General features: G+C 39.1%; 1 protein-coding gene across 1 annotated transcript; it reads right to left on the reverse strand.

Annotated features, from left to right (window-relative positions):
- Positions 1–13,969: 13,969 nt before the first annotated feature.
- On the reverse strand, positions 13,970–15,897 carry K441DRAFT_621993 (kinase-like protein). The gene is made up of 2 exons (XM_067645990.1): positions 14,462–15,897; positions 13,970–14,411 (listed from the first exon to the last, which is right to left on the reverse strand). The coding sequence occupies exons 1-2, from the start codon at positions 15,698–15,700 to the stop codon at positions 14,076–14,078; spliced, it is 1,575 nt and encodes a 524-aa protein (XP_067497423.1). The 5' UTR covers positions 15,701–15,897; the 3' UTR covers positions 13,970–14,075.
- Positions 15,898–15,991: the final 94 nt, after the last annotated feature.

Consider the following 15,991-nt stretch of genomic DNA (forward strand, 5'->3'; position numbering starts at 1 on the left):
TATTTAATAAGAAGCCGTTATTTATCCGGCAAGAAGCCGTTATTTATTTACCACTTAGGGCACAGTAATAATAATTTCTTATAGTTAAATTACGAGAGAGTATTAGTAAGCCTATTATTGGCGCTAGAGACCTATATAGTTATTATAGTAATATTATTTATTATTAAGGATATAAGTATCTCTTAGAGTAATTAGTTTCTAAAACCTTTTATAATATTATTCTAAATGCCGCTATAAGTAACTATATTGTCTATATAAATATAGAGAGACCTATACTACTAGACTAATAACTACTTTTTAAATGCCTTCGTAATAGTATATATCTCTTTTAGGTTAATATAGTTATCTACCTAGTCTAGTAGGGGATAATAGCTAAAGGCCTAGGTTTAGGGTAGGGAAGCCATATAATTAGGCTAGTGGCCATTCTCTTTACTAAAGTAGAAGCCTTTATAGCCTTTAAGTAATAAGGCATTAGTAAATAAGTAAAACTATAGCCTTTCCTTATTATTAAAGAATAGTATACCGTTACTTAATATAAGAACCTCGAGCTAGAGGTTAAGGTCTTTTTTTAGCTCTAGGGGGAGGTATTAGGGTATATTTCTTAATAACCTAATAGGCCATTTTATTAATTAATAATTAATAATTCATCGCTTAACGTCTAATTTAGATCCCTATTGGGCCTACGCGGACTACTCCTTATTTACATGTAGGGAGAAAACTCTATTTAAGAAAAATGAGAAAACCCCATAATCCATCTCCCCGCCTTTTAGGACTTGCCTACTTAGCGCCTACAAGTCGCCTATAGTACTCTACTACCTTACTATTTAACCTCTTTAGGAACCACTACTGCCGTAACAAGCCTACGGACGCGCTAGTATTACAAACTATTACTCTACTACTGTAGAGTTACTAGGGGGCACCTACTACTCGCCCCCTTACCTTTTATTGCCATTTCCCTTGTAACCCGGAACTGATTTAGCATATTTTAACTAATAAGCTACTAGGTAACCGCCTTAAGGCCTTTTTATATTAAGAGTAGTGTATTATAGTTCTCTATGCCAGCTGCTAAGAGCATTATTTCTTAATTGGTGCGTAGGGGGCATAGTAGTATTACGTGTTTTGGTGTCTATCTTAGCTAGCCATATTCGCATCTTAGGCTACCTACTAGGATACTTACCTAGTAAAGCCAATCTTTTAGTCCTATTATTCCTGTTCTTAAGAGTGTTGCTATTATATTTTCTGCCTTTATTAGGCCTTCTCGGAGCCTTTAGATATTTACCCCCCATAGCGTTAACTATGCTATAGCTTAGGTTTGTCTTGCCTAAGTCAGCCTCTATACCTTTAACTTCTATTTACCTCTCTAGCGTTAGTCTAACTAGTATTATATTACAGTAGATAGTTTCCCAGCGTTCTTATATATTCTACTTTAGCTCCTTTCTCTATCTTACTATTATCTTTACTAACCTCTTATACATCTCCTAAGTTCCTTTTCTATATAGGCCTGGGCCCTAAAGCGGCACCATTCTTCTTCTACTTTCTTTACCTATTTCTCTAATATCTCTTCCCTACTTTAGGGTTATTGGTTTATTCTCCTATAGGGCACCCTAGGGTCCCTCTATAGTTTACTTAGGCGTGTTTTAATATACTTTATAACATTAGAGTTGCGTTTATTTTACGTCCTTTATATTATATAACAGCTTTAATATATAACTATAGGGGGGAAATATTAGATTCCTTCTTAAGCAGTACTATAGCCGTTTGCTTATACCCGCCTATAATACTCTAAAGGCAGGCTATTTAAACCTTTTAAAGTAGTTTAAGGAGTAATTTAGGGGGGCCCTTTTTAGTTTCTCTAATGGCCCAAATACTAGATCTATATATTATGGTTAGCTAGACAACTACTATATATAATAGGCGTGACCTTTAGAAGTATAGACCCTATCTATTATTCACACGCTTGCGGAGAAGAGGATTAATTAATCTGATTGGTGGGTACGGGCTTAAAGGCATCAATTGAGAATGGGTATATTCGCAAGGCCATTTGCAGGGGATTGCCCTGCCTTAACTAAACGTGATGCCTATGGACCCGTGCGCAAGCATATCGCTACAGTATCTATTTATAAAGCCCAAAATATACAACTAAAGAAAAAGGTGTGGGTAGGAGGGAAAGTAAGCAAGCAAGGCTCAATTTTGTAAATGTTGATGATGTTAGTGTTGCTAAGATACAGGGGTGCTACTACAGTGCTCGCTTAGCTATATAGACATGTCCATCTATTATTTACACGCTTGCGGAGAAGAGGATTAATTAATCTAATTGGTGGGTACGGGCTTAAAGGCATTAATTGAGAATGGGTATATTCGCAAGGCCATTTATAGGGGATTGCCCTGCCTTAACTAAACGTAATACCCATAGACCTAGAAGTGCAGCGCCTATACCACACAAGGTAGAGTAGGGGGAAGAAAAAATAAAAATAAAAAAGGGGGGGAAAGAAGAGATTTAAGTTAATATATTAGAGTGCTAAAATAGGCACTCTTATACGCCGTTATGCCTAAATACCTTTGCCTATTATATCTAGGGCGAGTAACAATAAAAACGGTATTAGCGTTCTATGTTAGAAGTTTACACTTAGCCGGAATAGGTCTTTTAGGGATAATAAACAGTAAAGCTAGAACGCTTGTGAGGACCACCGGCCCAGTTGCTATATTTAGCCGTCCGTAAAACCGTTGTCTTAAGCGTATTAAGCAGCACCTTTCCGAAATAAGTGTCCGTTATAGAGCTTAGAGTAGAGGCCAAGAGCGGCGACTCTGCACTTTAGCTTATTCCTAACTGCGTAGCTTATAAAGGCCGATCTCTTAAAGTAAAAGAGAGGGGTGTTTCCGGGTTAGGGGTTATTTTTAAATAGGTATTTTATAGCTTAAACTGCGCATTTAGGTTGCCCTAAAGCGGCAATTGTAATTAAGACTCCTTAGTAATTAACGTCCGTTTTACTCTACTTTAGATATAATGTTATATAGTCCTTTACTAGCGTTATATTATTTCTAGTACATTTTATAGTAAAGAAGGCGTGGCTATCTTTCTAAGCCTTAGTATAGGTAATCTCGCTTAGATAAAGGAATCCCGCAAAGGCTATAGTAACGGCGGCGTTAAAGTTAAGATCCTTAACGGATTAGGTATTTAGGGTGACCAATTAGGCGAGGATATCTTTGGTAATTAGTAATCTTTTAGCTATAGTAAAGGGATTTATAGATATTGCACCGTCTAGGATCCTCTTAATGATAGGATTATTAAAGACGGAGGTGTCATAATTAGCGTTAATATAGTGGGATCGAATTGCGGAGATATAGGCTCTAACTATAGTAGGCTTAATACGGCTTATTCCTAGACTAGCATTACCGAAGATCTGTTAGGTAATCTATTCTCCTAGGTAGTAAAGGGGCGCTAGGTACTTTACCGCTCTATAAAAGTTGCAGTAGCCCTCCCAACTCTTAATTACGGGATAGTATAAATCTCTCGTTCCATTGGAGAGGCCGTGCTATAATAGTTGGCTAAAGCATTCTAAGGGGGCTTTTACCTTAATCCAGAAATTAGGTAGGGGGTTTTTAAGAGGGACCAGGTCTCCTATTTCAGCGTTAGATTAAATATAATAAAGAAGCGTATAGTAACGGTAAATTAGAAGTATCCCAATATGGGCATAGTAATAACACCCTATCGCAATTAAAACGAGATAGAGTATTAGCTAGCCCGTTTTCTGTAGAGGAAACCTACTCCGCATAGAGCGTAATATTATAGGCTGTAGCTAGTTAGAGGATCTTACGGAGCGGGTAATTACCCAGTCCTTTTACCACCGTATTTTAGAATCCTAAGAGTGCTACCGTGTTATCCGTATAGATACAGACTAAGCTATACTCCTACTATATTGCCTAAAGCTGGAACGAGGTTATAATCGCTCGGACCTCCCGCTTATTAATTAGGGTAAGGCGGTGTTCTACATTAGGGTAGTAGCTTAAAGAATTGTCTTAGGGTAGAGATACCGAATAGGGCGGCTATATTGTCCCTTAAGAATCCTTAAGGAAGAAAAAGGCCCTATAACTAAGAATCCCGGATACGTCTAAGAAGAGATAGAATTATTTTTAATCCGTATCGTTAAAAAAGAGGATACTATTTAAAAGGGTAAGAGCATCCCTCTACTATAACAAGTCTTAGCGAAGTTCAGCTGTTAGCCATTAGTGAGGATAACCACCTGCCTTTATAAAAGTGGAGATAAACTCCTAGATAGAGCGGTTATATAAACGCCTAAGCCTAATTACCCGGGCGCTCTAAGCGAGTCTACTAGCCAGTTTTTAACTCTAAACCAGCGTCAGGGATCTACCACTTAACGCTTTATCAATCTCCTTAATCGTAGTAGCCTGTTTCAAAGGAGAAAGACGCAGCTTAGACTTTAGAGTATCTATAATATAACCTAGGACTTTAGCCGTAGTGCCTTTAATATTCTTTAATTCGTTTTATAGAATACCTAATTTATCGCTTAATTAGTTATATACACTAAGCAATTAAGGGAGGATAGAAGCGTTAGAGAGTATAAAGATAAAGTTATCTAGATAGTGCTCTAAGGCGGCGTTCAGGATATATTAGATAAGTATCCAGTAGAATCCCTCCGTAAAAAGATTAAATAAAAAGGGTGCAGTTTAAAGGCCGAATAAGAGGCAATATTTAAAATACACTATACCCTTCCAGGAGAACCCTATAAGGCGTTAAGCTTTAATAGAAAGTGGGATATTCCAAAAGGCGTCCTTAATATCCCTCTTAATAATTATGCAACTACGGCCTATATATATAACGTATTAGAGAACCTAATCAACTATTAAATATTATAGTATAGCAAATGCTATAGGGATTAAGTCGTTAACAGATTGGCTAGATAATAAGGATAAGTTATAAATACGGCGCCATCCCCTATCCGCTTTAGGTACTAAACCTAGCAGCAAGGATATAATAGGAGACGTTGCTATTACAATCCTGCCTATGTCTAGATCGGCGCTAATCTTCTCTAAGATTAGGACCGTATTTACGGCTATTAAGGCTTAGTTCTTTTAGAAGAGGAGCTTAATTTCTAGGTCTACCCTAATCTAGTATCCGAACTTTAAGATACTAATAATATTGCGTTAGAGGTTGCTAGGGTATAGGGATAGATGACGCCCCTATACTTAAATAATTAAGGGGGAGGGAGAGTCCTGTAGAGGAGAGGAGGGCAGGAAGACTAGAAATAATGGTATAGTATTTAGCCTACCCATACTATAAGGGTAGAGCACAGTTTTAGCGGAGTGTAGGTATAGCTTAATAAAATCCTCTTCCTTCTCTTCCTTTTCCTTATTAACACTTTCCTCTAGTAATTGCTACTTGTAATTCCTCACAGCATACAGGCTACCGCACTTACTGTAGGTATACGGGAACTTGCAATCCTTGCCCAGGTCATACTTCCCTCTATTAAAGCTATAATAGGTCCTTAAGATATCGGTACTTACTTACGCGCGTTTTAAGATAGATGCGGATTTATAAGTACTAGGATTATAATAAATATCCAGGAAGTTACTAGAGATCTTCTAGTTAGCTAGCTCTAACTAGTTCTTTTAAATAACCATAAAGTAGTGCTCCAAGGCCATAGTCATTAAGGGAGCAATTTAGTAGGTAGCAGATAGCCAGATAACTTAATTATAGAAGGCAAGCATTTAGGGAATAAGATCTACCAAAAGATTCTTATATATAACAATCAAAATTATTATATAGTTAAGGAAGCCCTCTACCCACACTTCAACGGACAGGTAGTCCTTTATTATCCCTTCTTTCGGTCTTATAGAAAGGACGCTATTAACAATAAGGATATTATTCTAAGGCTTAGACCAGAGCTAGTGTATCCAGAGGCGAGAGAGGTTATTAGGCAAGAAAGTACCCTAAAATACCTTAAGTATCTCTTTATTCGGGACGCCAGGGAGGAGGGTATTTAGGATATTAGCTGTAGATGGGAGCAACTCACCTAGTTTATTAATTGGGGTTAAGGATAACACTACCGTAGCTAATCTCGCTATTACCGTAGCGAGGCTTAATATATGGAGTTCAGTTACCCAATCTTCCTGTTCTTTTCGGACGCATAGCATTTTAGTATAGTCCTCCTATTCCTAAAGGAGTCTTATTTTCTAGTTAGTTGCCTAGTTCTTAACCTCTTTTACCTAAGCTCTTCTAATCCTTAGGTCCTCCTTATATAGTTACTAGAGCCGTTCTTTAGCTTTTTTAGCGGCTAAAGTCTCACGTTAAGCCGCGGAGAGAGGCGCCATTATAGAGGATGGAGACTGTAACGCCGGCGTATCGCCTAAAGGTGTAGGGGAAGGTAAGGGAGACTGGTAGGTAACCTCTAAGGAGTTTAGCTTATTAAGTGTGTTATTATTAATTGAGTTTTTAAGGTTTTTACGGACAATTCGCGAAGGTTTAGACAAGCGTATAGGTCGTTAAGTCATTAACAGCAACAATCAATTATTAGAAATTGAGTAAATAAGGCATTAGCTCTTAAATGAGACTAATATAGAAAGCAAGCAAGCAAGGCTCAATTTTGTGAATGTTGATGATATTAGTGTTGCTGAGATGCAGGGGTGCTGCTGCAGTGCTCGCTTAGCTACATAGACATGTCCATATAAAATTAACAATCCTAGATAAAGCAATAAACTGTACTTAGCCTTTATAGGCCGCTTACGCCGTATATACGCTCTACCAGAGCTTACTATCTACCTATACTCCTAATACCCTTAGGCCCTAAACTAGTTAACCCCTAAAGCCTTAGATACAAATTATATACTAAAGATTTATAGATTAGTTACGTTTTCTTATAAAATAGATTAGCTAGTATTTCTCTAGTAAGAATTAAACTCTATAATGTTTTGCCTATTCTATATAAGTATTATAGGCTTTCTCTAATATTCTGCAATTCTCTACGGCTATTGGCCCGTATATAATTAGGTTTATATTATTAATAAAGCCTATCCCCTAGATTATCCCTTCTTTAAAGAAGTTAAGCAGGTTACTTATAAAGAAAAGGAAGAGTATAGGTAAGAGGGGTAATCCTTATAGTATTTCTGTTATAACTGTAATAGGGGGGCTTTAATATTTGTTAAAGACCAGTAATATTTCTTTCTAGCCTATAAACCCTTAGATAAATTATATAATCTATTCTAGGAAGCCCTTTACTCTAAGGATATACAGGAGACGCTTATAGGGTATATTATTATAGGCACTACTAATGTCTAGGCTAAGCATTAATACTATAAAGTCCTTTTGCATCGCCTATATAGATTTAATAGTGGTAGCAAGTAGCATAAGTGCTAATAGTATTAAGCGGCTCTTTCTTACCCCTATTTAGCTTTATAGTAGTAGGGCGTGTTCCTCTACTATATCTACTATATATTCCGCTATTACCCTTTCTAAGATCTTACTAAGGGTGTTTTTTAAGGCAATAAGGCGGTAGCTTCCTGGGATTAAGTAATCTACTTTACCTTCTTTTTATAGGACAACTGTTATTATAGATCTTCCGAGTTATAGGTAGTAGCCTATAGTAAAGCATACTCTAGCTATATCTATAAGCCAAGGTGCTATAAGTGGCCTATAGGTTTTTAGGGCCTTATTTGGAATCCCATCTAGTCCTAGTACTATATTATTTAAAAGGCGGCTAATAGTTCTAGCCATTTCCTCTATTATTATGTCGCTGTTAACCCGCAGGCAAGTTACTAGTGTTTCGCCTATAATATTACTGAGGTCTACTAGAGCCAGTTAGGGGAAGAACCTTTCTATAAGGATCTTTGCCTTCTTATTATTGTTGTTTATAGCCTATAATTCTCCTGCTCTTTATAGGGGTAGTAGGTATAGATCTTCTGCTAGGCGCCCTACCTTTTTCTTTACCCATTTTGCTATAGCCCAAAGGCCCTTATTATAGGGGAGGCTTAGGTTAAAAGTATACTTATTTATAAACCGTCTCTAGTTACTCCTTACTTCTTTTTTTAGGGTATTCTTTAGCTAGTTTCTTATGTCTTTATATCGTCTCTTATCTTTAGGGTCATAGCTACTTATATATTTCCTTCTTGCTTATTATTAGCTGGTAACTAAAACTGCGTATTATATGGACTATGCGTATTGCGCATAGGGGCCTAGTTTTAAGATCGGGCAGTACTCTTCTAGCCTATTTTTAATTGCTGCCTAGATCCTTTCTAGTCTTTGGTTAATTTCCTTAGAGGTAGCCAATAAGCCTCGCTTATTTAGTATTAGGTGGATTTCTTCTAGGTCTTAGAGTTATTGTTTAACTATATTAAGGAAACTGTTTATCTTAAGCTTCCTTATTACATATCTTTTTCTATTTAGTTGCGCTTTAGTATCTAAGTCTAGCTATATCTAGATAGGGATATAGTCTAGGGTAAGTGCCTATTTTTCTTTGGGGTTGCACCTTTTAAGTCTTTAGTATAGGCCTTCGTTTATAAATATAAGGTTAATTATACTTCTGGCGGTGCCTCGTTGCTATACAATTACTCCTAGGGGGGTAGCTAGCTTAAGGCCCTAGATATCTATAGCTTTTAGTAGGTACTCTAACTGTTAATCTACAGCAATATAGATACCCTCCTACTATAGGTAGTAGAGGTTTATGTCTCCTAGTAGGATAGACTCTATACCTTTAGTTTCTAATAAGCTTATTACTAATATAATATTCTCTATTTATAGGACCCCTTCGACCCTAGGGTTATATATATTAATAATTTATACCGGTTCCCTATATATTTAGATTATTATAACTGCAATATCTAGGTTAACTACCTGCTATAACTATAAGGATAGACTAATAGCCTTACTGATTATAAAGCACACGTATATAGCTGCTTTTGGTTCATATAGGAGCTAAAATCCTTAAGGGCAGTATGTTAATTATATAAAGGTATTATAATACGGTTCTTATATAGTAAGGATATAATATTTCTCTGGGTCTAGACTATCTAGTAGGGGCCTTACGAGGCGGTGGTTTGTGTTACCGCAGTTATACTATATAATAGATAGGTAGTAGACCCCCAGCGAGGGTCCTTTAACTCTCCTTCGTTCCTTACTTCTTCTATTTCTACTTTCTCTAGGATATTTAAAGCTTCTATCTCTTATGTCTACACCCTAGTTACTACTTATTTTATATAGAGCTTTCTATTCCCATGTCTTGTGTTCCTATTAGCGCTTTTATATCTAAATCTATTATTATTACCAGTTTTTCCCCTATTCTTACTAGTCGGCTATATACCCTTTATAGGTTGGCTGCGAATATTATATTTGCCGTATTAAGTCTAATTCTTAATTATCCTAGTCTTAAGCCTACTATTGCTGTCTATAGGGGTCTTCCTATAGGGCGTTCTCTCCCTTATATCCCCTGTAACCCTTATATCCCTAATTAGTCTAGTAATGTCGCGCGGCGTCGCTTCTGGCCCGTTAAGGCTTAGGATGGCTAGCCTAGCCCTCTAGTATTAAAGGTAGGAAACGCTAAGAAGGCGCCTGCGTCCCCCTAGCTTATTACCTATTGTTTCTATTTATATAACCTAGCGTACAGTTATTCCCGCAGCTGTTAAGCCCTTACCTTTCGTCTCCTGTATTTAATATAGTCTTCTCTCTCCTACGCCTTATATGTGCTTTGGTAGCAGTTCGCGTATTTTATTTAGTCTTAATTTAAGTAATATCTCGTATTATAGGGGCCTGCATAGTGGCCGTAGCATACCTATACTGCGCATATAGATTAGGTATATCCCTATTATATATAGCGATAGTATTATTTTAGGCGTAGTCTATAGTTATAGAGCCTTATATTATATATAAGGCCATTTATAATTATTCCTTTTTAGATAAGGAGTTTTTGTATTCCTGGTGTATGTATACTAATAATAAGGAAGCTATACGTTCATCCGGCGTCTCCCTAGCGAGTCTCTGGCGACCCTTATATCCTTTTATTATTTTTATTATATACTTAGTTTATATTTTCCTATTAAAGCCATTAGATTTGGGTGATTTCAAGTCCTAATATAAGGCGTTCCGTTTATCTTACTATCTCCTATATAATTGCTGTATTATCTACCTAGCATTCCTTTTCTACCCTAAGGCTTATAGGAACCGCTAGGACTTTAACTAGGTAATCCTTACGGAGTACTTTTATGCTAATACGTTCTCCTAGCCTATCCCCTACCCTTACGGCTCGTTTCTTTACCTATTAGTCCTTTAGGGTAACTCTAATATCTCCGCTCTTAAGGTATTAGACTATAATAGCGTTATAAACCTCTTTGCGTATTTTTATAAGGACTTCTATTTCTAATTGTCCCCTAAGCCCCTCTACTTATTCTGTATTTAGTTATATTATAATTATATACCTAGTTATTAACTTAAGGGGGGTAGGTTCCCTATGCTGTAAAAGCGCAGCTATAGCAGCCTAGGTGCGGTTCGCCGGTAAGGGGGGGTTATACTTATTTTTAATTTTATTTAGCCGTTAGAGGATTTAATTAAGGGTTTACTAGAGGGGCGCCTAAGGTTCGCTGGACTAGCGGAGCTATTCTGCTAGCTATATTAGTTTATTATAGCTAATAGTTACTCCCCTATAATTCTAGATACTAGACGCGTCTAATAGGCTTTATATTTTATTAGATGCCTTCTTAATAGAGGTATTTCCGCTTTNTNGTGTNGTATTCGCCNNTCTTTNTTNTNGAGGGCNATNNCTNGGCGTAGTTCTAGCGGTCGCGCGCGAGTGCGAGCCACCGTTGTTCGACGTGTGCCTCCCCTGCGATGCATGCATCTTAGGGGGATTCTCTGGGTGTTTTTCAGGGTTCTTTTGGTTGGTTTTGGTCTTTTTGGGCCGGGTGCAGCAAGAGCTCCTTTTACGAAATTTTTTTTATGGCAATACTAAGTATATACACAGCTGGCTAGGCCATTTTATTATAAAGTCCTATAAGGAGTAAGAGTATAAGCGCCTAAGGCGGATAACTCTTATATACTATGCTAAGCGGCCCGCTAGTTGTTAGGCTTGCTATAATAATAGCTAGCCCTTTTAGAGGGCTTTGGTTACCTAATTAATAGCTTTTTATTACTTAGCTGGTAAGAGTTTTATCTCTATCGCTATAGTGTTAATAGTATAACCTAATACTTCAGCCTCTATACCTTTAATATTCTTAGCATTATTTTAGGGTACCCCTAGCTAGTTAGTAACTAAGAGGTATACCTCCCTTAGTAACGGCAGTATAGTCGGACACTTAACCACGAATATAAAATTATTAAGGTAGTGCTTAATAGTGGAGTTAATCTATTATGCTAGGATTTAGTGGAGACCTTTAGCAAATAAGTTAAAAAGGAATGGGGCTGTTTGTAAGCTAAATAGCAGATAGTATTTAATATATATAACTCCCTTCTAGATAAAGCCGAGTAGGTAATATAACCGTATTAAAACAGGCACTATCCAGAAGGCATCTTTAATGTCTTATTTAACTAGGTAGCAGCCTCTACTAACTATAATTATATATGCTAGTATAGTCTTTATCTAGGTATAGTGTAGTACTACCTAGGCTAGGTTAATAGAGTTATTAACTAAGAAGCCCTTAGGTGAAGAGAGGTCGTAAATACAGCAAAAGCCGCCATCTACCTTAGGCACTAGGCCTAGGGGTAAGGTAACTATAGAGTTGGTGGCCTGTATACGGCCTAGGGCTAGGTTAGTAATAATCTTTTTAGAGATAAGGTCTTCGTTATTGTGTAAGGAAAGGTGGTTTTTGTAGATATTAGGTAGTATAGGTAATAAGGGACCTATCTCTGCCCTATAGGTAAGGATATTTTATAAAATTGCTGGGAGATTTCTAGGGTACCTATAAAGGAGCGTGCTCTAAGCGAGAGGTCTTAGAGGTAATAGTGAGTTAGCTAAGAAAGTCGTTTATAAGTAAGTTTTAAAAAGAGGTACTAAATTAGGCCTGCCTTAGAGCCTTGGCGTCTATAGTAGGTCTATCTAAATAGTTAAACCTAGGAAGATGTCTTTATCTACTATCGAATTCTAGGTCTAACTACTTACGGCAGTGAGCTACCTAGGGCACGACTTTAATGGGTGGTTTTTGTCGCATTTAGAGCATACGTGGTGGTAATGACATAGATCTTCTCTATAAGCCTACTGGTTGTTCTAGCTGTAACAGGGCTTACTAAAGGGGAGGGGAGGGGAGGTATTCTTTCGCGATCTTTTTAATGCTATACTATGGACTTTAAGTCCCTGGCTCTATGCCTTTATATTAGCTGCCCGGTAGTATAGGGCCTTAAATTAGGTAGGCATGTCCTAGTTACTAGGCTTAAGCTAATTACAATCTATAATATACCTATAGTAGTTAAGCGCGAGGTCTAGGATAGAGGTCCAGTTATAGGTTACGGAGTAGTCGCGGATCTTATTTATCTAGAGCAACATTCTTATATAGAGGTTAGTTGGGCATATACAGAGAGTGCTTACGATCACTATATAGTTTATAAATCTAGTAAACTAGACCTCCTTATTCTTATAGACCTTACGGCTAGTAGTAGGTCTCTTTAAAACAAGCTTTCCGTTTTTAATAGTAGCCATATTAGAAAGGTCTAGGCGGCTAAAGTATACCTATAGACGGGCTAGGTTCTCTAGGCGGAAGNATCCTTTTTATATATTATAGAGGTCTCTTCTAGCTAGGCTAGGGAGGTTAAGCTTAAGCGTGCCTAAGCCTTCTAGTAGGTTATAGGACTTACCTAGTTTATCTGCCTTAGTAGTAGAGGTATACTCTAGTGGAGTAGGCTGCTTTAGAGCAGCTAGCCTTGCCTAGTGAAACTCCTCTTCCTATTCTATCTTTTGGATCCGTGCCTATTCCTCCTGCTCTCTCTTTTAAATCTCTAGGTTATAGAGTTATTGGGCCCTCTTATCTTATTTCCTAGCTCTTTCTTCTTCTAAAGATAAAACTATAGTATGTTTAGTAGATGGGATGGTAGTAGATAAGGAGGTAGATAATAGGGCGGTTAAGCGAGGAGTTTTTGAACGGGTGCTATTGGCTGGAAAGTCGGTTATAGGCCTTGATAATTATCGCCACTAGGAACACTAATCGCAAGCAATCTATGATGAAAAGAACGACCTATTGAGTGCAGTTGCAAGCGATGATGTTATTAACCGTGTTGAACATCTGGTTGAATACCTGAGTTGCAGGGTTTTCGGCCAAGCAATGTATAGACACGTGACATATAATTACTCTTGCCCTTATAATCGCCCTCACCCTTCGATTCGCCCTCAGATTCAGTCTCAGACTCGGCCTTACCCTCACGCCTACCCTCGCCAGGCTGCATTATATAAGGTGTCTAAATCTATATGTGGGGCGGCCCAGCTGGGTTTTCTCATGTCAGGGGGCAGTTTTCACGGAGCCGGTCACCACCGTCCTTCAAGCGGTGGGGAAGTTTTTGCTGGTATTGTACGAGCAGAGTAAGCACACGGGGATTTTCCCAGACTCGGATGGAGCTCCCACATTGTCCCACGAGGCATCTCACATATCCTTATGACCATAGTAGATTAATTGCAATGCAATGAGGTTTTGCATCAACGTGCGCAGCATATATTGGAGTAATGAAAGTATTGGGTTGGGTTGTGATGGACCTAAGGTCCCAAGCTTCATATCTACTCTATCCAAGTAGAGATTGTTGATTTGGAAGTAATAATTTAAGAGAGATTGAATTTTTAGGGAGGGAAGGCTAAGGAGGCAGGTGGCGAGCATTTGTATTAGGGTTCGGGTGAGTATTTGAGAGTGTTACTCTCCAATTATAGCTTAGTTGAATGACGTGGAAAGCAGAGCGAACTACTCGCGATCCGGCAGCACTGATCGAAGACGGGAATTGTGCCCATATTCACAAGTAGAAGATTAATGGCAACAAAATTTGTGAACTTTCCAACCTTGAGAAGCTACATAAGTCGACAGGAGGGGTAAGGATGCTACAAGATAGCTGAATCAAAAAACATAAATGGCGTAAATCTCTAGTAGCTCATTTCCGCCTGATTTCAACGCCGTTTGGAGCTTAGCGGCCCAGGGAATTGTTTGTTACTTCCGATTTCTGCCACTGTATACAAGTCCACAGCGTATATGAAATCTGACCAACGAGTCTCAGTGTGAGAAGTGTCTATAAAGAACAGATCACCGTAACCTAAACCCGGTTCTAAATCTAAATGCCTTCGCGCATGGCAATTTGAAGAGTTTGGGAGAATGCTCTCCCCGAAATCGATAGCAGATAGGTCCTGAAGTAAGGTCCAGTTTCGGGCCGAGCAGTCTAGACCTGTTCCCAAACCGAGAAGGTCATCGCTGTATGGAAGCTGAGCTGACGTAAGGTCCACGTTGCCCTATGGCGCTGTTAAGATTACAATTCTAAGACGAAAGAGTTGACACATACCTCGAGCCTTGGTTGTTCAAGAAAATCCAACACATCGCACATTCGTTTGGCATCTTGCGTCTGCTGTAGCGATGTTCCAAAGGTTGTTGGCTTGCGCCCGATGATGTAACCAAAGTCGGAATGGTAATTCGGATTCCACTTGTCGATTGCTCCTGTAAATAAGGTAGCTAATGAAATATCACAAGCTGAGTCAGCGGCCTTCGTAGGATTTTCGGAATCGTGAATAGTCGTAGGAGCAACTTTGGGCGAAATGAGATTTGGGGAAAAACAAGAAGTTTTTGGATTTAGGGATGGATCTAGAAGAGCGATTTGGAGTCGAAGTTTTCCAGGATTCCGATTCTGCCGAATACAGGACGAACAAGAACCACAACTGAACTCAGGAGGTACACTTCGAGTTAATTCTGATGCGGTTGGTCTTTGAACAGGATCCTGTTGAACCATCGAACGGCAAAGATCTAAAAGCACTCGGAGCCCAGCTGCGCATTGAGGGCGCAACGTGGGAAAATGCAAAGAGGTAGTCCACTTGAGGATTGGAATTATGTTTTCGTAGTACGGCTTTGGTATTGGCTCTTTAGGAATCACGGGACCGAAAGCCAGATTGTGCGTCATGGAGTAGTCTGGAGGGTTGTTCAAGTGACTCCTGAGCCTATTCATCGATCCTTCATTCGTGACTGCAATAATTTCCAGAAAGACAAGACCTAGCGAGAACACGTCTGCTTTCGTGCCGTGTTTTCCATGCGCAGCAACCTCTGGAGCAGCATACATCGGAGTCATGGCACTGATACTGTCAGTCGTGGATTCGGCATCTGTCCACGTTTTGGAAATGCCAAAGTCTGTGAGAAAAACTTTGGAGTCTTTAACTAGTATATTTTGAGGCTTGATGTCTTTGTGTCGGACGTGAACTGAGTGAAGATATGCCACTGCAGAGGCCAAGCATCCAATAGACCTAAGCAGAACATGGTTCTGCGGCAACGTATCCGGGTGATCAAGACATTCTTTAAGGTTGTGCTCTGCTACCGGGCTCATAACAACATGAAGTGATGAATTACCTACGTACTGGGCAACGAACTGTATGATGTGCGGGTGATTCAAGCGCTTCATGATGTCGACTTCCGCCCGGAATCGCTCGATGGTTGAGGTCCCCTTGCCTGGGTTGCGTATCGTCTTCCTTGCAAATGTCCGACCGGTAGGGCAATGCTCAACCTTCTCGACAATGGAGTGAGACCCGTAGCCAAGCATATCGAGCGTGTGAAACAGTATATCTGGCCTAGGAACTTGATTACCACGATCATCTTTGCAATTTGAACTATAGTTATGATGGCAGTGACCAGGCTCCCTTTCAGGGCATGGCAAAAGATCCTGAGCATCATTTTTTGACGAGCCGCTAGGCTGTTCGAAATCCAACGCGCATTTCCTGGAGGTAGAGCTATGTGGAGCTCCTTGGGATGGCCCACCCCAATCCCCACCCCCATCCCCACTTCGATTGCTGGAACCAGAGCCGGAGCCGGAACCGGAACCACCACGTCGGTC

This window comes from Cenococcum geophilum, assembly GCF_001692895.1.
Source record: "Cenococcum geophilum 1.58 unplaced genomic scaffold K441scaffold_77, whole genome shotgun sequence".
In the NCBI taxonomy this organism is placed as follows: domain Eukaryota; kingdom Fungi; phylum Ascomycota; class Dothideomycetes; order Gloniales; family Gloniaceae; genus Cenococcum; species Cenococcum geophilum.